Raw genomic sequence first — 21,715 nt, 5'->3', positions numbered from 1 at the left:
GTTGTTTCAATGTTGTGTTTGAGTTGTTCAACATCAGGACCTAAGTCAACGAGTTCTCAACGTTGTTTCAATGTTGTGTTTGAGTTGTTCAACATCAGGACCTAAGTCAACAAGTTCTCAACGTTGTTTCAATGTTGTGTTTGAGTTGTTCAACATCAGGACCTAAGTCAACGAGTTCTCAACGTTGTTTCAATGTTGTGTTTGAGTTGTTCAACATCAGGACCTAAGTCAACAAGTCCTCAACGTTGTTTCAATGTTGTGTTTGAGTTGTTCAACATCAGGACCTAAGTCAACAAGTTCTCAACGTTGTTTCAATGTTGTGTTTGAGTTGTTCAACATCAGGACCTAAGTCAACAAGTCCTGAACGTTGTTTCAAAGTTGTGTTTGAGTTGTTCAACATCAGGACCTAAGTCAACGAGTTCTCAACGTTGTTTCAATGTTGTGTTTGAGTTGTTCAACATCAGGACCTAAGTCAACAAGTCCTGAACGTTGTTTCAATGTTGTTTTTGAGTTGTTCAACATCAGGACCTAAGTCAACGAGTTCTCAACGTTGTTTCAATGTTGTGTTTGAGTTGTTCAACATCAGGACCTAAGTCAACAAGTCCTCAACGTTGTTTCAATGTTGTGTTTGAGTTGTTCAACATCAGGACCTAAGTCAACAAGTCCTGAACGTTGTTTCAAAGTTGTGTTTGAGTTGTTCAACATCAGGACCTAAGTCAACGAGTTCTCAACGTTGTTTCAATGTTGTGTTTGAGTTGTTCAACATCAGGACCTAAGTCAACAAGTCCTGAACGTTGTTTCAATGTTGTTTTTGAGTTGTTCAACATCAGGACCTAAGTCAACGAGTTCTCAACGTTGTTTCAATGTTGTGTTTGAGTTGTTCAACATCAGGACCTAAGTCAACAAGTCCTCAACGTTGTTTCAATGTTGTGTTTGAGTTGTTCAACATCAGGACCTAAGTCAACAAGTTCTCAACGTTGTTTCAATGTTGTGTTTGAGTTGTTCAACAACAGGACCTAAGTCAACAAGTTCTCAACGTTGTTTCAATGTTGTGTTTGAGTTGTTCAACATCCGGACCTAAGTCAACAAGTTCTCAACGTTGTTTCAATGTTGTGTTTGAGTTGTTCAACAACAGGACCTAAGTCAACAAGTTCTCAACGTTGTTTCAATGTTGTGTTTGAGTTGTTCAACAACAGGACCTAAGTCAACAAGTTCTCAACGTTGTTTCAATGTTGTGTTTGAGTTGTTCAACATCAGGACCTAAGTCAACAAGTCCTCAACGTTGTTTCAATGTTGTGTTTGAGTTGTTCAACATCAGGACCTAAGTCAACAAGTCCTGAACGTTGTTTCAATGTTGTGTTTGAGTTGTTCAACATCAGGAAAGCAAGTCCTCCTTCTATTTGTTGGTCAAGATGTAGATTTAACTGCAGAACCCACGCTGTGTTAGCATGACATGCATAGACTGCATGCTCACTCTCACACGGGGCCCTCTGAGTGGGGGACGGGGCCCCTTAATGAAAACATGTTCGACACCTCAGAGTCCAAGAGCTCAAAGGGACAACTGAGCGTTCATTAGTTGGCAGGAATAATGAGTGTCTGTTGTTTGCTGCTAACGAGCTTGAAAGGTTGACTTGTGCTCGAAGAGTCGGTCAGGCGGAGCCCACAAAGAGCGGCGTGACAAGCCAGCGCTCGCCAGCCAATGAATACGTTCAGTGTTCCTCCCGGCTGAGGTCGGGGGTGTGATCACACGGCAACGTCAACAAGGCCGCTGGATGTCGGCATGAGTGACTCCGCGGAACAAGTCGTGGAAGGGAAATGTTCCGCTCAGGCTCGCGGAATGTAGAGATAATGTTGGGTCATAGTTGATGACTCATCCCCGGTTGGATACACTGTGAGGTCCACTATGTCACACGTTCTATGCAAAACCAGCTGTTTTTCACACAAAAAAACTACATTTTACAATATGAATACTCTGAATTTAAAAAAAAGTCTGATTTTACGGGAAAAAAATTAATTTTACTGTACGAAGCAAAAAACAAAACTGGTACAGTTTTTCCATTGACAGTAATGCACTGTGAGAACAACCATCGCAGTTTCCGTGGTAACAACTACAATCTCAGTCGCACACAGATGGCATTCAATAAAGTACTATCTATCTATCTATCTATCTATCTATCTATCTATCTATCTATCTATCTATCTATCTATCTATCTATCTATCTATCTATCTATCTATCTATCTATCTATCTATCTATCTATGTTTCTTCTTCCATTTAAATGACTAATACCTGTATTGCCGCTTTTTTACCTTCAAGGGACTCAAAGGGACACTTATGTACGCCTTACTTATGTACCTCTTACTTATGTACGCCTTACTTATGTACCTCTTACTTATGTACACCTTACTTATGTATGCCTTACTTTTGTATGCCTTATGTACACCTTACTTATGTACGCCTTACTTAATCATGCCTTGTGTATGCCTTACTTTTGTACGCCTTATGTACACCTTACTTATGTATGCCATACTTATGTACGCCTTACTTATGTACACCTTACTTATGTACACCTTACTTATGTATGCCTTACTTATATATGCCTTACTTTTGTATGCCTTATGTACACATTACTTATGTACACCTTACTTATGTACACCTTACTTATGTACACCTTACTTATATATGCCTTACTTTTGTATGCCTTATGTACACCTTACTTATGTACGCCTTACTTATGTACGCCTTACTTATGTACCTCTTACTTATGTACACCTTACTTATGTATGCCTTACTTTTGTATGCCTTATGTACACCTTACTTATGTACGCCTTACTTAATCATGCCTTGTGTATGCCTTACTTTTGTACGCCTTATGTACACCTTACTTATGTATGCCATACTTATGTACGCCTTACTTATGTACACCTTACTTATGTACACCTTACTTATGTATGCCTTACTTATATATGCCTTACTTTTGTATGCCTTATGTACACATTACTTATGTACACCTTACTTATGTACACCTTACTTATGTACACCTTACTTATATATGCCTTACTTTTGTATGCCTTATGTACACCTTACTTATGTACGCCTTACTTATGTACGCCTTACTTATGTACCTCTTACTTATGTACACCTTACTTATGTATGCCTTACTTTTGTATGCCTTATGTACACCTTACTTATGTACGCCTTACTTAATCATGCCTTTTGTATGCCTTACTTTTGTACGCCTTATGTACACCTTACTTATGTATGCCATACTTATGTACGCCTTTTGTACAGCTTACTTATGTACATCTTACTTTTGTACGCCTTACTTAACTATGCCTTATGTACGCCTTACTTATGTACGCCTTATTTACGCCTTACTTATGTACGCCTTATGTAAGCCTAACTTTTGTACGCCTTACTTATGTACGCCTTATGTAAGCCTAACTTTTGTACACCTTATGTACGCCTTACTTATGTACGCCTTATGTAAGCCTTACTTATGTACGCCTTACTTATGTACGCCTTATGTAAGCCTAACTTTGTACACCTTATGTACGCCTTACTTATGTACGCCTTATGTAAGCCTTACTCATGGATGCCTTACTTTTGTACACCTTATGTAAGCCTTACTTATGTACGCCTTACTTTTGTACGCCTTTTTTATGTACGCCTTATGTAAGCCTTACTTTTGTCGCCTTATGTACGCCTAACTTTTGTACGCCTTACTTATGTACGCCTTATATAAGCCTAACTTTTGTACGCCTTACTTATGTACGCCTTATGTAAGCCTAACTTTTGTACACCTTATGTACGCCTTACTTATGTACGCCTTATGTAAGCCTTACTTATGTACGCCTTACTTATGTACGCCTTATGTAAGCCTTACTTATGTACGCCTTACTTATGTACGCCTTACTTATGTGGGCCCTGCGATGAGGTGGCGACTTGTCCAGGGTGTACCCTGCCTTCCGCCCGATTGTAGCTGAGATAGGCGCCAGCGCCCCCCGCGACCCCGAAAGGGAATAAGCGGTAGAAAATGGATGGATGGATGGATGGGACTCAAAGCACTTTGACACTATTTCCACATTCACCCATTCACACACTGATGGCCTTGCAAGTGTTACGTCTGTTCGCCATTGTGATGCCGGGTTCGATTCCCTCGAGGATGCGTCGAAATTGAACACAGCAAAGGTAAGATAAACAGATTGATTTAAATAACAAAAAGAGCTATATAACAAAAAATGCTAGAGCTAGTAGAATAAAACAAACAAAGGACGCTAGCATAAAAGCTAGGAATAGAAATAGCCAAACTAAATCTGGCTCGAAGGCACACAAAAACAGAAAAACAAATCTTCAGCGTGAGAGCTGGAATAATAGAGCGTTTTCCGTTCGGGCTCCAGTACTCTGGAATGCCCTCCCGGTAACAGTTCGAGATGCTACCTCAGTAGAAGCATTTAGGTCTCATCTTAAAACTCATCTGTATACTCTAGCCTTTAAATAGACCTCCTTTTTAGACCAGTTGATCTGCCGCTTCTTTTCTTTCTCCAATGTCCCCCCCTCCCTTGTGGAGGGGGTCCGGTCCGATGACCATGGATGAAGTACTGACTGTCCAGAGTCGAGACCCAGGATGGACCGCTCGTCGGGACCCAGGATGGACCGCTCGCCTGTATCGGTTGGGGACATCTCTACGCTGCTGATCCGCTTGAGATGGTTTCCTGTGGACGGGACTCTCACTGCTGTGTTGGAGCCACTATGGATTGAACTTTCACAGTATCATGTTGGACCCGCTCGACATCCATTGCTTTCGGTCCCCTAGAGGGGGGGGGGTTGCCCACATCTGAGGTCCTCTCCAAGGTTTCTCATAGTCAGCATTGTCGCTGGCGTCCCACTGGATGTGAATTCTCCCTGCCCACTGGGTGTGAGTTTTCCTTGCCCTTTTGTGGGTTCTTCCGAGGATGTCGTAGTCGTAATGATTTGTGCAGTCCTTTGAGACATTTGTGATTTGGGGCTATATAAATAAACATTGATTGATTGATTGATTGAATAAAACATAGGAATGATCAGAGGAAACTAGTTGCGTGTAAGCAAACCAGAAATGCAGACGTACCGTTGTATGAAAACAAACTTGGATCCCAGACTGAACAACAAAAGATAAGGCAGGTGATTAGTGAGGACAGGTGTGCAGGGCCCTGAGAAACAGGTGAAACTGATAAGCTACCATGGTGACCGACTTAAACAGGAAATAATAGGATCGGATGGAGAGCGAAAATAAAAATGGAACAACAAACAATAATATGTGGAGGATCCAAAAAGCGGATCTCAACAACAAGGCCCTAACCACCATCAGGAGCAAGGGTGTAGTATCTCGCTCAAGGACACCATGGACGTGACGAAGTTAGTAAAAGGTGGGGATTGAACCAGTGACCCTCACGCCGTCCCCAGTAATGCACCGTGAAAACAAAACAACCGTAGATTTTACGGTAAAAAAAAATGCCAGCTGGAAATTCTGATGACTGAGCTGCCATTTTGAGAAAAATCGTAAAATCTATTTCTTATTTCCAGCAATGACTGACAGTTATTGTCTCTGATCATCGTTTTACAACAACAAAATACAAGAAATCAATTATTCATCGCAATAGCAGAAGCATGTATGACAATTTCGAGCCATGTCGAAGAGGCGGAGCCTCCGATGTCACATCCTGTCGACACAGTCCATTACTCGGTCGCCACCCTTCAGTGCTTTGGTGTGTTTTTTTCCCCCTCACCATTCATCAAGTTTTCTCTATTTTGTTACTTAATGTGGGTTTAAAAAAATCAACAAACCCGCCTGGAATGAAGGAGGGATTTGCTGTGGACTTAAAAATGGAAATTTCGGGCGAATAACGAGGCCATCGTGGGTCACTACAGACAGACAGATTCCTGGTGCAACAACATATTTAATGTGCTCTTTGTTTTACGTGCACATTCACACTCAGAGCACACCTTCATATTAGCCATAACATAACATTTTAGGGGGAAAAATTATTTTTCCATATATTAGCCGCACTGGTCTTAACATAAGTCACAGATTCATACATTACGAAATTAATATTTACACAAGAATAGTCTGTAAATGTCAATTTACATACCTTAATTGTTTCCCGTAACGCGGCAGTAAAACAGAAAAATCAAACAAAACAGAAGTCATGGTCGTGGACCCGCTAGCAGCGCAAGCTAGCTCTCCAATCAGCCAAACAGACTCAATAACTCCACTGTGACATTTTGCTGAATTTACCAAACAGAAACAATACAAAAAAATGTCATTGTCAGTTAATAATACTAACACAGACAATCATAAAACGTGTTAGCATATTAGCCAATGATAACTAGCATCATTACATTATGATAGCAGGTACAAATATGCATAAAAACACTCCAACAGACGTCACACATGAGTCGGTTTAGTGAGTAAATGTCAATTTACATACCTTAATTGTTTCCCGTAACGCGGCAGTAAAACAGAAAAATCAAACAAAACAGAAGTCATGGTCATGGACCCACTAGCAGCGCAAGCTAGCTCTCCAATCAGCCAAACAGACTCAGTAACTCCACTGTGACGTTTTGCTGAATTTACCAAACAGAAACAATACAAAAAAATGTCATTGTCAGTTAATAATACTAACACAGACAATCATAAAACGTGTTAGCATATTAGCCAATGATAACTAGCATCATTACATTATGATAGCAGGTACAAATATGCATAAAAACACTCCAACAGACGTCACACATGAGTCGGTTTAGTGAGTAAATGTCAATTTACATACCTTAATTGTTTCCCGTAACGCGGCAGTAAAACAGAAAAATCAAACAAAACAGAAGTCATGGTCGTGGACCCGCTAGCAGCGCAAGCTAGCTCTCCAATCAGCCAAACAGACTCAGTAACTCCACTGTGACGTTTTGCTGAATTTACCAAACAGAAACAATACAAAAAAATGTCATTGTCAGTTAATAATACTAACACAGACAATCATAAAACGTGTTAGCATATTAGCCAATGATAACTAGCATCATTACATTATGATAGCAGGTACAAATATGCATAAAAACACTCCAACAGACGTCACACATGAGTCGGTTTAGTGAGTAAATGTCAATTTACATACCTTAATTGTTTCCCGTAACGCGGCAGTAAAACAGAAAAATCAAACAAAACAGAAGTCATGGTCGTGGACCCGCTAGCAGCGCAAGCTAGCTCTCCAATCAGCCAAACAGACTCAAAAACTCCACTGTGACATTTTGCTGAATTTACCAAACAGAAACAATACAAAAAAATGTCATTGTCAGTTAATAATACTAACACAGACAATCATAAAACGTGTTAGCATATTAGCCAATGATAACCAGCATCATTACATTATGATAGCAGGTACAAATATGCATAAAAACACTCCAACAGACGTCACACATGAGTCGGTTTAGTGAGTAAATGTCAATTTACATACCTTAATTGTTTCCCGTAACGCGGCAGTAAAACAGAAAAATCAAACAAAACAGAAGTCATGGTCGTGGACCCACTAGCAGCACAAGCTAGCTCTCCAATCAGCCAAACAGACTCAATAACTCCACTGTGACGTTTTGCTGAATTTACCAAACAGAAACAATACAAAAAAATGTCATTGTCAGTTAATAATACTAACACAGACAATCATAAAACGTGTTAGCATATTAGCCAATGATAACTAGCATCATTACATTATGATAGCAGGTACAAATATGCATAAAAACACTCCAACAGACGTCACACATGAGTCGGTTTAGTGAGTAAATGTCAATTTACATACCTTAATTGTTTCCCGTAACGCGGCAGTAAAACAGGAAAATCAAACAAAACAGAAGTCATGGTCGTGGACCCACTAGCAGCGCAAGCTAGCTCTCCAATCAGCCAAACAGACTCAATAACTCCACTGTGACGTTTTGCTGAATTTACCAAACGGAAACAATACAAAAAAATGTCATTGTCAGTTAATAATACTAACACAGACAATCATAAAACGTGTTAGCATATTAGCCAATGATAACTAGCATCATTACATTATGATAGCAGGTACAAATATGCATAAAAACACTCCCACAGACGTCACACATGAGTCGGTTTAGTGAGTAAATGTCAATTTACATACCTTAATTGTTTCCCGTAACGCGGCAGTAAAACAGAAAAATCAAACAAAACAGAAGTCATGGTCGTGGACCCGCTAGCAGCGCAAGCTAGCTCTCCAATCAGCCAAACAGACTCAATAACTCCACTGTGACGTTTTGCTGAATTTACCAAACAGAAACAATACAAAAAAATGTCATTGTCAGTTAATAATACTAACACAGACAATCATAAAACGTGTTAGCATATTAGCCAATGATAACTAGCATCATTACATTATGATAGCAGGTACAAATATGCATAAAAACACTCCAACAGACGTCACACATGAGTCGGTTTAGTGAGTAAATGTCAATTTACATACCTTAATTGTTTCCCGTAACGCGGCAGTAAAACAGGAAAATCAAACAAAACAGAAGTCATGGTCGTGGACCCACTAGCAGCGCAAGCTAGCTCTCCAATCAGCCAAACAGACTCAGTAACTCCACTGTGACATTTTGCTGAATTTACCAAACAGAAACAATACAAAAAAATGTCATTGTCAGTTAATAATACTTACACAGACAATCATAAAACGTGTTAGCATATTAGCCAATGATAACTAGCATCATTACATTATGATAGCAGGTACAAATATGCATAAAAACACTCCAACAGACGTCACACATGAGTCGGTTTAGTGAGTAAATGTCAATTTACATACCTTAATTGTTTCCCGTAACGCGGCAGTAAAACAGAAAAATCAAACAAAACAGAAGTCATGGTCGTGGACCCGCTAGCAGCGCAAGCTAGCTCTCCAATCAGCCAAACAGACTCAGTAACTCCACTGTGACGTTTTGCTGAATTTACCAAACAGAAACAATACAAAAAAATGTCATTGTCAGTTAATAATACTAACACAGACAATCATAAAACGTGTTAGCATATTAGCCAATGATAACTAGCATCATTACATTATGATAGCAGGTACAAATATGCATAAAAACACTCCAACAGACGTCACACATGAGTCGGTTTAGTGAGTAAATGTCAATTTACATACCTTAATTGTTTCCCGTAACGCGGCAGTAAAACAGAAAAATCAAACAAAACAGAAGTCATGGTCGTGGACCCGCTAGCAGCGCAAGCTAGCTCTCCAATCAGCCAAACAGACTCAAAAACTCCACTGTGACATTTTGCTGAATTTACCAAACAGAAACAATACAAAAAAATGTCATTGTCAGTTAATAATACTAACACAGACAATCATAAAACGTGTTAGCATATTAGCCAATGATAACCAGCATCATTACATTATGATAGCAGGTACAAATATGCATAAAAACACTCCAACAGACGTCACACATGAGTCGGTTTAGTGAGTAAATGTCAATTTACATACCTTAATTGTTTCCCGTAACGCGGCAGTAAAACAGAAAAATCAAACAAAACAGAAGTCATGGTCGTGGACCCACTAGCAGCACAAGCTAGCTCTCCAATCAGCCAAACAGACTCAATAACTCCACTGTGACGTTTTGCTGAATTTACCAAACAGAAACAATACAAAAAAATGTCATTGTCAGTTAATAATACTAACACAGACAATCATAAAACGTGTTAGCATATTAGCCAATGATAACTAGCATCATTACATTATGATAGCAGGTACAAATATGCATAAAAACACTCCAACAGACGTCACACATGAGTCGGTTTAGTGAGTAAATGTCAATTTACATACCTTAATTGTTTCCCGTAACGCGGCAGTAAAACAGGAAAATCAAACAAAACAGAAGTCATGGTCGTGGACCCACTAGCAGCGCAAGCTAGCTCTCCAATCAGCCAAACAGACTCAATAACTCCACTGTGACGTTTTGCTGAATTTACCAAACGGAAACAATACAAAAAAATGTCATTGTCAGTTAATAATACTAACACAGACAATCATAAAACGTGTTAGCATATTAGCCAATGATAACTAGCATCATTACATTATGATAGCAGGTACAAATATGCATAAAAACACTCCCACAGACGTCACACATGAGTCGGTTTAGTGAGTAAATGTCAATTTACATACCTTAATTGTTTCCCGTAACGCGGCAGTAAAACAGAAAAATCAAACAAAACAGAAGTCATGGTCGTGGACCCGCTAGCAGCGCAAGCTAGCTCTCCAATCAGCCAAACAGACTCAATAACTCCACTGTGACGTTTTGCTGAATTTACCAAACAGAAACAATACAAAAAAATGTCATTGTCAGTTAATAATACTAACACAGACAATCATAAAACGTGTTAGCATATTAGCCAATGATAACTAGCATCATTACATTATGATAGCAGGTACAAATATGCATAAAAACACTCCAACAGACGTCACACATGAGTCGGTTTAGTGAGTAAATGTCAATTTACATACCTTAATTGTTTCCCGTAACGCGGCAGTAAAACAGGAAAATCAAACAAAACAGAAGTCATGGTCGTGGACCCACTAGCAGCGCAAGCTAGCTCTCCAATCAGCCAAACAGACTCAGTAACTCCACTGTGACATTTTGCTGAATTTACCAAACAGAAACAATACAAAAAAATGTCATTGTCAGTTAATAATACTTACACAGACAATCATAAAACGTGTTAGCATATTAGCCAATGATAACTAGCATCATTACATTATGATAGCAGGTACAAATATGCATAAAAACACTCCAACAGACGTCACACATGAGTCGGTTTAGTGAGTAAATGTCAATTTACATACCTTAATTGTTTCCCGTAACGCGGCAGTAAAACAGAAAAATCAAACAAAACAGAAGTCATGGTCATGGACCCGCTAGCAGCGCAAGCTAGCTCTCCAATCAGCCAAACAGACTCAATAACTCCACTGTGACATTTTGCTGAATTTACCAAACAGAAACAATACAAAAAAATGTCATTGTCAGTTAATAATACTAACACAGACAATCATAAAACGTGTTTGCATATTAGCCAATGATAACTAGCATCATTACATTATGATAGCAGGTACAAATATGCATAAAAACACTCCAACAGACGTCACACATGAGTCGGTTTAGTGAGTAAATGTCAATTTACATACCTTAATTGTTTCCCGTAACGCGGCAGTAAAACAGAAAAATCAAACAAAACAGAAGTCATGGTCGTGGACCCGCTAGCAGCGCAAGCTAGCTCTCCAATCAGCCAAACAGACTCAATAACTCCACTGTGACATTTTGCTGAATTTACCAAACAGAAACAATACAAAAAAATGTCATTGTCAGTTAATAATACTAACACAGACAATCATAAAACGTGTTAGCATATTAGCCAATGATAACTAGCATCATTACATTATGATAGCAGGTACAAATATGCATAAAAACACTCCAACAGACGTCACACATGAGTCGGTTTAGTGAGTAAATGTCAATTTACATACCTTAATTGTTTCCCGTAACGCGGCAGTAAAACAGAAAAATCAAACAAAACAGAAGTCATGGTCGTGGACCCACTAGCAGCGCAAGCTAGCTCTCCAATCAGCCAAACAGACTCAATAACTCCACTGTGACATTTTGCTGAATTTACCAAACAGAAACAATACAAAAAAATGTCATTGTCAGTTAATAATACTAACACAGACAATCATAAAACGTGTTAGCATATTAGCCAATGATAACTAGCATCATTACATTATGATAGCAGGTACAAATATGCATAAAAACACTCCCACAGACGTCACACATGAGTCGGTTTAGTGAGTAAATGTCAATTTACATACCTTAATTGTTTCCCGTAACGCGGCAGTAAAACAGAAAAATCAAACAAAACAGAAGTCATGGTCATGGACCCACTAGCAGCGCAAGCTAGCTCTCCAATCAGCCAAACAGACTCAATAACTCCACTGTGACATTTTGCTGAATTTACCAAACAGAAACAATACAAAAAAATGTCATTGTCAGTTAATAATACTAACACAGACAATCATAAAACGTGTTAGCATATTAGCCAATGATAACTAGCATCATTACATTATGATAGCAGGTACAAATATGCATAAAAACACTCCAACAGACGTCACACATGAGTAAGAATAGTTTTAGTTATATTGCAAAAACTTACAAACGTTGCTTGGAGTGATGAATGAGGAATCCATGTGAGTAGTTACGCTATGGACGGCCAGAAAACTGAACAGAACTTTACTTCCGGGGGAAAGCATCATGGAACGCTGTTAAAAAGTATTTGCATTATGGCCATCAGGAAAGAAAAACCCTTAAATTAGCCGCACCGTTTTATAAGCCGCGGGGTAGAAAGTGTAGGAAAAAAGTATAGAATTTAGGGTAAGTTAAATGCTAGATATTTGCCTGTGGGCCATGTTGAGCTGGGACACTTTGTTGTTGTTTTTTGCAGATCAGTGCTTGATTGTTAAATAGGACAACATGTACCCACTAGATATTTGTAGAGTGCTTCCTTGGAAATGTCTTTGTAATCAAAGGGGAATTTAACATATGGCTAATCAGTCAAATGAGCACAAGACAACTCATATGATGTTGGTGTTTGTTGGTTTTGCTGGCGGGTGTTAAAAAAAAGAAGAAGAAAAAACACAGGAAGTAAAATAACCTCCAGTACTAAGAACTCAATGGGGAAGGGATAGGAACTAATAAACTCATGCTTCTTCCTAGTCCTTTTCAGACATCCATCCATCTATTTTCTACCGCTTAATCCCTTTGGAGTCGCGGGGGGCGCTGGTGCCTAGCTCAGCTGAAATCGGGCGGAAGGCGGCGTACACCCTGGACAAGTCGCCACCTCATCACAGGGCCAACACAGACAGACAACATTCACACACTAGGGACCATTTAGTGTTGACAATCTACCTATCCCCTTTGGAGGTGGGAGGGGCCTATCCCTAGGTTCATGTCTTTGGAGGTGGGAGGGGCCTATCCCCAGGTGCATGCCTTTGGAGGTGGGAGGGGCCTATCCCCAGGTGGATGTCTTTGGAGGTGGGAGGGGCCTATCCCCAGGTGCATGTCTTTGGAGGTGGGAGGGGCCTATCCCCAGGTGCATGTCTTTGGAGGTGGGAGGGGCCTATCCCTAGGTTCATGTCTTTGGAGGTGGGAGGGGCCTATCCCCAGGTGGATGTCTTTGGAGGTGGGAGGGGCCTATCCCCAGGTGCATTTCTTTGGAGGTGGGAGGGGCCTATCCCCAGGTGGATGTCTTTGGAGGTGGGAGGGGCCTATCCCCAGGTGGATGTCTTTGAAGGTGGGAGGGGCCTATCCCCAGATGCATGTCTTTGGAGGTGGGAGGGGCCTATCCCCAGGTGCATGCCTTTGGAGGTGGGAGGGGCCTATCCCTAGGTTCATGTCTTTGGAGGTGGGAGGGGCCTATCCCTAGGTGCATTTCTTTGGAGGTGGGAGGGGCCCATCCCCAGGTGGATATCTTTGAAGGTGGGAGGGGCCTATCCCCAGATGCATGTCTTTGGAGGTAGGAGGGGCCTATCCCCAGGTGCATGTCTTTGAAGGTGGGAGGGGCCTATCCCCAGGTGCATGTCTTTGGAGGTGGGAGGGGCCTATCCCTAGGTGCATTTCTTTGGAGGTGGGAGGGGCCTATCCCCAGGTGGATGTCTTTGGAGGTGGGAGGGGCCTATCCCTAGGTGCATTTCTTTGGAGGTGGGAGGGGCCTATCCCCAGGTGGATGTCTTTGAAGGTGGGAGGGGCCTATCCCCAGATGCATGTCTTTGGAGGTGGGAGGGGCCTATCCCCAGGTGCATGCCTTTGGAGGTGGGAGGGGCCTATCCCTAGGTTCATGTCTTTGGAGGTGGGAGGGGCCTATCCCTAGGTGCATTTCTTTGGAGGTGGGAGGGGCCTATCCCCAGGTGGATGTCTTTGAAGGTGGGAGGGGCCTATCCCCAGATGCATGTCTTTGGAGGTGGGAGGGGCCTATCCCCAGGTGCATGTCTTTGGAGGTGGGAGGGGCCTATCCCTAGGTGCATTTCTTTGAAGGTGGGAGGGGCCTATCCCCAGATGCATGTCTTTGGAGGTAGGAGGGGCCTATCCCCAGGTGGATGTCTTTGGAGGTGGGAGGGGCCTATCCCCAGGTGCATGCCTTTGGAGGTGGGAGGGGCCTATCCCTAGGTTCATGACTTTGGAGGTGGGAGGGGCCTATCCCTAGGTGCATTTCTTTGGAGGTGGGAGGGGCCTATCCCCAGGTGGATGTCCTTGAAGGTGGGAGGGGCCTATCCCCAGGTGCATGTCTTTGGAGGTGGGAGGGGCCTATCTCTAGGTGCATTTCTTTGGAGGTGGGAGGGGCCTATCCCCAGGTGGATGTCTTTGGAGGTGGGAGGGGCCTATCCCCAGGTGGATGTCTTTGGAGGTGGGAGGGGCCTATCCCCAGGTGCATGTCCTTTGTTGTTAATATTCAGTGTTTCATCCTTCATAGTTAATATTGTAACATTTTTTATTTTCACGTACATTCTGGGTGTCTCACTCAGTAAAAAAAATTCCATAAAAAATAAAATATTTTTTTCAAGGCGGGTCTGTCTTAACGTTTTTAGCGTTCAATAAGACATTATTGTCAGGATTTGTATTAGTGTTCCTAAAAATGAGATATAACGGCCCCCAGACACATTTTTTGTCTGTATATTTGGCCCCCCAAGTCCAAATGGTTGCCCAGGCCCGATTTATAAAGTCGCCAGGAGACATAAAAGGTGTAATGTGAACAATGCATCTCGAGCAGGGGTGGGCATTACGTCGATAGCGAGCTACCGGTGGATGGCGGAGGGTGTGTCAGTCCATCGCAAGCCAGGCATTAAAAAAATAGACATAAAAATGAGCAATCATCAATCTTCACTTTGGTCAGTTGTTTGACATTCTCGGCACCCGAGGATCTTGTGAGATGACGCTGGCTGCTGCCAGCTTATTATTAAGAAAAAAATTACTGATTGAACGGAGAGAAACACTTTTGAGCCGTACCTGCTGTCAAAACTCTAAAGACCGACTGCACAGTTCCTGTCTTCACCATAAAAGACCTGCTTCATCCTGCCTGTGCTAACAAAATAAGAGTCTCAGAAAGCTAGCATGCACAAGCTAGCAAGCTACGGAGTTTGATGCCAATGTATTTCTTATAAAGTTGTTGCACCTTTCCTGCTTCCGGCACCTAGACCGTAGTCAAGGAGTGCAGGGGAGACACTTCTCCAGGGCCCATGGACTCTCGGGGCAACACCCTTCACTTTACCCGGTAGTGGGTCTTCACAATTCCGGACTCCAGGGCAAAATGTCCAGTCCAGCCATTAGTTGCAAATCCATCCATCCATCCATCATCTTCCGCTTATCCGAGGTCGGGTCGCGGGGGCAACAGCCTAAGCAGGGAAACCCAGACTTCCCTCTCCCCAGCCACTTCGTCTAGCTCTTCCCGGGGGATCCCGAGGCGTTCCCAGGCCAGCCGGGAGACATAGTCTTCCCAACGTGTCCTGGGTCTTCCCCGTGGCCTCCTACCGGTTGGACGTGCCCTAAACACCTCCCTAGGGAGGCGTTTGGGTGGCATCCTGACCAGATGCCCGAACCACCTCATCTGGCTCCTCTCGATGTGGAGGAGCAGCGGCTTTACTTTGAGTTCCTCCCGGATGGCAGAGCTTCTCACCCTATCTCTAAGGGAGAGACCCAAACTCATTTGGGCCGCTTGTACCCGTGATCTTATCCTTTCAGGTCATGACCCAAAGCTCATGACCATAGGTGAGGATGGGAACGTAGATCGACCGGTAAATTGAGAGCTTTGCCTTCCGGCTCAGCTCCTTCTTCACCACAACGGACCGGTACAACGTCCGCATTACTGAAGACGCCGCACCGATCCGCCTGTTGATCTCACGATCCACTCTTCCCCCACTCGTGAACAAGACTCCTAGGTACTTGAACTCCTCCACTTGGGGCAGGGTCTCCTCCCCAACCCGGAGATGGCACTCCACCCTTTTCCGGGCGAGAACCATGGACTCGGACTTGGAGGTGCTGATTCTCATTCCGGCCGCTTCACACTCGGCTGCGAACCGATCCAGCGAGAGTTAGGGTTAGGGTTAGTTGCAAATCGTGGCTTTTTATTTCCGTCTTGCACACAGTCCAAATCCCACACAAAAACACTAGCCACTCCCCCGCCCTCAGCGACCGCTCCCTCTCCTCTCTCGCCCACACACTCACCTGCTGCCAGACATTAAAGTGCCACACACACATATGCTACTCTCATAACAAAGTGTTTCAAAAGGAGTATGCAAGTTGGACAAATGAGATGCCAAATCCAACCACTTTCATGTGGTATTGGACAGAAAGGAGGACTTTTGTTCTCAATCAATCAATCAATCAATGTTTATTTATATAGCCCCAAATCACAAATGTCTCAAAGGACTGCACAAATCATTACGACTACAACATCCTCGGAAGAACCCACAAAAGGGCAAGGAAAACTCACACCCAGTGGGCAGGGAGAATTCACATTCAGTGGGACGCCAGCGACAATGCTGACTATGAGAAACCTTGGAGAGGACCTCAGATGTGGGCAACCCCCCCCCCTCTAGGGGACCGAAAGCAATGGATGTCGAGCGGGTCTAACATGATACTGTGAAAGTTCAATCCATAGTGGCTCCAAGACAGCAGTGAGAGTCCCGTCCACAGGAAACCATCTCAAGCGGATCAGCAGCGTAGAGATGTCCCCAACCGATACAGGCGAGCGGTCCATCCTGGGTCCCGACGAGCGGTCCATCCTGGGTCTCGACTCTGGACAGTCAGTACTTCATCCATGGTCATCGGACCGGACCCCCTCCACAAGGGAGGGGGGACATAGGAGAAAGAAAAGAAGCGGCAAATCAACTGGTCTAAAAAGGAGGTCTATTTAAAGGCTAGAGTATACAGATGAGTTTTAAGATGAGACTTAAATGCTTCTACTGAGGTAGCATCTCGAACTGTTACCGGGAGGGCATTCCAGAGTACTGGAGCCCGAACGGAAAACGCTCTATAGCCCGCAGACTTTTTTTGAGCTCTAGGAATCACTAATAAGCCGGAGTCTTTTGAACGCAGATTTCTTGCCGGGACATACGGTACAATACAATCGGCAAGATAGGCTGGAGCTAGACCGTGTAGTATTTTATACGTAAGTAGTAAAACCTTAAAGTGCGGACGTTATCAGCACCACTGTCTGATTCCAATCAATGCAAGTCATCAGAATCAGGTAATACACCAACTTATATTCTTGTCTTCATGAAAGAAAGGAATCTATCTGTGTTAAACATGCTTGTATTATCATTAAACACCATTAACTTGTTAACAAAAATGTCTCTTTCATAAATAAATAAATATAAATGATAAACATGAATGAGGCAGACGTCCTCGACTTGGTCGATTGAAAAGTATCTCGCCTGCAGAAACGGTGTGGCCCCCCCTGGTCTAGAAGAAGTGCATCTGACACTTCCAAGGACACCTCCCTGCTGGGACAGGGGGAGGACAGCGCCACCACAGGCCGCACGGTGAAGCACATCCCAAAGGGCCGTGGCATGCAAGACATAGAGTAGGCGGGATGGTGGACACTCACCAGTCAGCCGGCTCTCCCAGACGTTCCTGTTGAGCGAGTCCAACATCCTGGAGGAGCTGAAGGACCTCTGCAGCAGGAGGAGCCTCATGGAGCGAGACATGCCGACTAATCTCTCCAATATACCTCCAGCCTGCCTGCATCACTCACACACATCTCTCATCTCTCATCTCTCATCCCTCCTGCTCCCATTTGGAAACGTCGGCGAACTACAATCTTGTCCTGCAGCTTCCTGCTTCCTGACTGAGCTGCCTTGCAATCTGGAGCGTACACTCCCATCTGCTGCAGTCAGCTTCATGCGGGAAGTGCCTGCCGCAATACTCTCATATTCTATTCTCTCTACTCAACTGTGTGTGTCAGTGTGTGTGTGTGTGTGTGTGTCAGTGTGTGTGTGTAAGTGCTTTCTGACTCAAGCTTCAGTGGTCACGATGCATATCTGAGTGCTAAAGAGTCACGACAAGCACCACCCATGGCTTTTTAAAACAGCTCTTACCCTACAAAAGTGTTTCTTCACCGCAATGATCTGCTCCTCGCTTGTAATACACTTTTACACCACTTGTGGCAGTAATGTGAAACAAAATGAAATAAAATTAAATATAGTGAAACAAATGAAATAAAATGAAATAAAGTGAAACAAATGAAATAAAATGAAATACAGTGAAATAAAATGAAATAATATGAAAATAAAATGAAATAAAGTGAAATAAAATGAACTAAAATGAACTAAAAAGAGTCTTTAAAAGAGTTTCCCATGCAGGTAGTGTAAGTATACATGTATACATACATGTACATGCTTACATATTGAGGGTTAAGAGCGGCCCTCTGAGGGCCACCACAATTGTGAGGCGGCCCTCGAGAGACGTGACTTTGACACGCGTCGTTACGACGTTGATGGTTGGAGCACCGCCGTTGTCATGGAGACATAAACTAACTATGGACGGACACTTCTGTCCTGGGGCACACGGGGTGTGATGTCATTCCCAGGGGGAGGGGCTTCAATGACCACACATTTGAAGCGACATCATCGACACTCAGCTCAACCAGGGCCTCTAAAAACTTCTCTGGTAGTGCGGGGCCCCGTCCCCTCAATGCAGAAGTTCCATAAGTGGACTGACATGACGCGGAAGTTGTGGACGTGACCGAGGACCTTTCAAGTTTTTGCAGCTTGGCTCAAAGGTTTCAACTCCGCCATAAAGACCACGCCACCCGCGGACGCCATCCGCCAAGTGGCAGTCATTAAAACAGCGAGACAGAGCGAGGCTTCCACACGGCAGGGGGCCGTTTGAAAGACTAGTTCCACCACTTGTGGCAGTAATGACAAGATCTAACAGAAGAAGTGTGAAGCTGAAGTCATAGAGTAGTTTCTCAAAACAAGACTAAGTAACTCTTGGGGATGATACATGGACGCAGAACACCTGTGTCACAGCCTGAGGGGTCTGTATCGCTTTCACTGGCACTTAGCCACTTTGAGGAGGGTGGCAGGAACCCTGACGCACCAAAAAAAAACTACAAATATGCTGACTTGTTTTACGACATGTGTCACGCCCTCTTTCCGTTCATTAAAAAAGACAAGTCGATGCAAGCATACGTCCGCCAGATTAAAAGAAGAAGAACGCCCACTTGCAATTATTACTGTCATGGCCAAAACTCCAAAGTGACCAGAGAAAGAAAAAGTTTTTTCTGAGTAGACAAAAAAAGAAAAACGAAGCTAAGGACAGTCAGGATCGACATTAACCTGGCTTTCAAAGATGAGAAATTTCAGAGCAATGTTGCTTTGGCTCTGTTCCTGCTAAAGTAGTAAGTGACTTCCGAAAATTGTGATGTATCATGTTGTATGCATGCATGTGTGATGTATCATGTTGTATGCATGCATGTGTGATGTATCATGTTGTATGCATGCATGTGTGATGTATCATGTTGTATGCATGCATGTGTGATGTATCATGTTGTATGCATGCATGTGTGATGTATCATGTTGTATGCATGCATGTGTGATGTGTCATGTTGTATGCATGCATGTGTGATGTATCATGTTGTATGCATGCATGTGTGATGTATCATGTTGTATGCATGCATGTGTGATGTATCATGTTGTATGCATGCATGTGTGATGTATCATGTTGTATGCATGCATGTGTGATGTATCATGTTGTATGCATGCATGTGTGATGTATCATGTTGTATGCATGCATGTGTGATGTATCATGTTGTATGCATGCATGTGTGATGTATCATGTTGTATGCATGCATGTGTGATGTATCATGTTGTATGCATGCATGTGTGATGTATCATGTTGTAAGCATGCATGTGTGATGTATCATGTTGTATGTATGCATGTGTGATGTATTATGTTGTATGCATGCATGTGTGATGTATCATGTTGTATGCATGCATGTGTGATGTATCATGTTGTATGCATGCATGTGTGATGTATCATGTTGTACGCATGCATGTGTGATGTATCATGTTGTACGCGTGCATGTGTGATGTATCATGTTGTATGCATGCACGTGTGATGTATCATGTTGTATGCATGCATGTGTGATGTATCATGTTGTATGCATGCATGTGTGATGTATCATGTTGTATGCATGTATGGGTGATGTATCATGTTGTATGCATGCATGTGTGATGTATCATGTTGTATGCATGCACGTGTGATGTATCATGTTGTATGTATGCATGTGTGATGTAACATGTTGTATGCATGCATGTGTGATGTATCATGTTGTATGCATGTGTGATGTATCATGTTGTATGCATGCATGTGTGATGTATCATGTTGTATGCATGCATGTGTGATGTATCATGTTGTATGCATGTGTGATGTATCATGTTGTATGCATGCATGTGTGATGTATCATGTTGTATGCATGCATGTGTGATGTATCATGTTGTATGCATGCATGTGTGATGTATCATGTTGTATGCATGCATGTGTGATGTATCATGTTGTATGCATGCATGTGTGATGTATCATGTTGTATGCATGCATGTGTGATGTATCATGTTGTATGCATGCATGTGTGATGTATCATGTTGTATGCATGCATGTGTGATGTATCATGTTGTATGCATGCATGTGTGATGTATCATGTTGTATGCATGCATGTGTGATGCATCATGTTGTATGCATGCATGTGTGATGTATCATGTTGTATGCATGCATGTGTGATGTATCATATTGTATGCATGCATGTGTGATGTATCATGTTGTATCCATGCATGTGTGATGTATCATGTTGTATGTATGCATGTGTGATGTATCATATTGTATGCATGCATGTGTGATGTATCATGTTGTATCCATGCATGTGTGATGTATCATGTTGTATGCATGTATGTGTGATGTATCATGTTGTATCCATGCATGTGTGATGTATCATGTTGTATGTATGCATGTGTGATGTATCATATTGTATGCATGCATGTGTGATGTATCATGTTGTATCCATGCATGTGTGATGTATCATGTTGTATGCATGCATGTGTGATGTATCATGTTGTATGCATGCATGTGTGATGTATCATGTTGTATGCATGCATGTGTGATGTATCATGTTGTATGCATGCATGTGTGATGTATCATGTTGTATGCATGCATGTGTGATGTATCATGTTGTATGCATGCATGTGTGATGTATCATGTTGTATGCATGCATGTGTGATGTATCATGTTGTATGCATGCATGTGTGATGTATCATGTTGTATGCATGCATGTGTGATGTATCATGTTGTATGCATGCATGTGTGATGTATCATGTTGTATGCATGCATGTGTGATGTATCATGTTGTATGCATGCATGTGTGATGTATCATGTTGTATGCATGCATGTGTGATGTTTCATGTTGTATGCGTGCATGTGTGATGTATCATGTTGTATGCGTGCATGTGTGATGTATCATGTTGTATGCATGCATGTGTGATGTATCATGTTGTACGCATGCATGTGTGATGTATCATGTTGTATGCATGCATGTGTGATGTATCATGTTGTATGCATGCATGTGTGATGTATCATGTTGTATGCATGCATG

The 21,715-nt window shown here is 42.5% G+C and overlaps 1 protein-coding gene across 3 annotated transcripts in view; it reads right to left on the bottom strand.

Moving 5' to 3' along the window:
* Positions 1-21,715, bottom strand: part of dlc1 (DLC1 Rho GTPase activating protein) — a 261,583-nt gene that overhangs the window by 132,298 nt on the left and 107,570 nt on the right. Inside the window, exon 1 of one of the 3 annotated variants that reach the window (XM_061887643.1) lies at positions 17,678-18,207. The exons of the other annotated variants lie outside the window; for them this stretch is intronic. Within the exon in view, the coding sequence (XP_061743627.1) occupies positions 17,678-17,777 (100 nt within the window). The 5' untranslated portion in view covers positions 17,778-18,207. Of the gene's footprint in view, positions 1-17,677; positions 18,208-21,715 lie in introns of those variants that run through there. 3 annotated transcript variants of the gene reach the window in all.

The sequence above is a fragment of the Nerophis ophidion genome, linkage group LG01 (genome assembly GCF_033978795.1).
Source record: "Nerophis ophidion isolate RoL-2023_Sa linkage group LG01, RoL_Noph_v1.0, whole genome shotgun sequence".
NCBI classification, from domain to species: domain Eukaryota; kingdom Metazoa; phylum Chordata; class Actinopteri; order Syngnathiformes; family Syngnathidae; genus Nerophis; species Nerophis ophidion.
The sequence above is the reverse complement of the archived record's forward strand: the minus strand, read 5'-3'. Positions and strand labels throughout refer to the sequence as shown.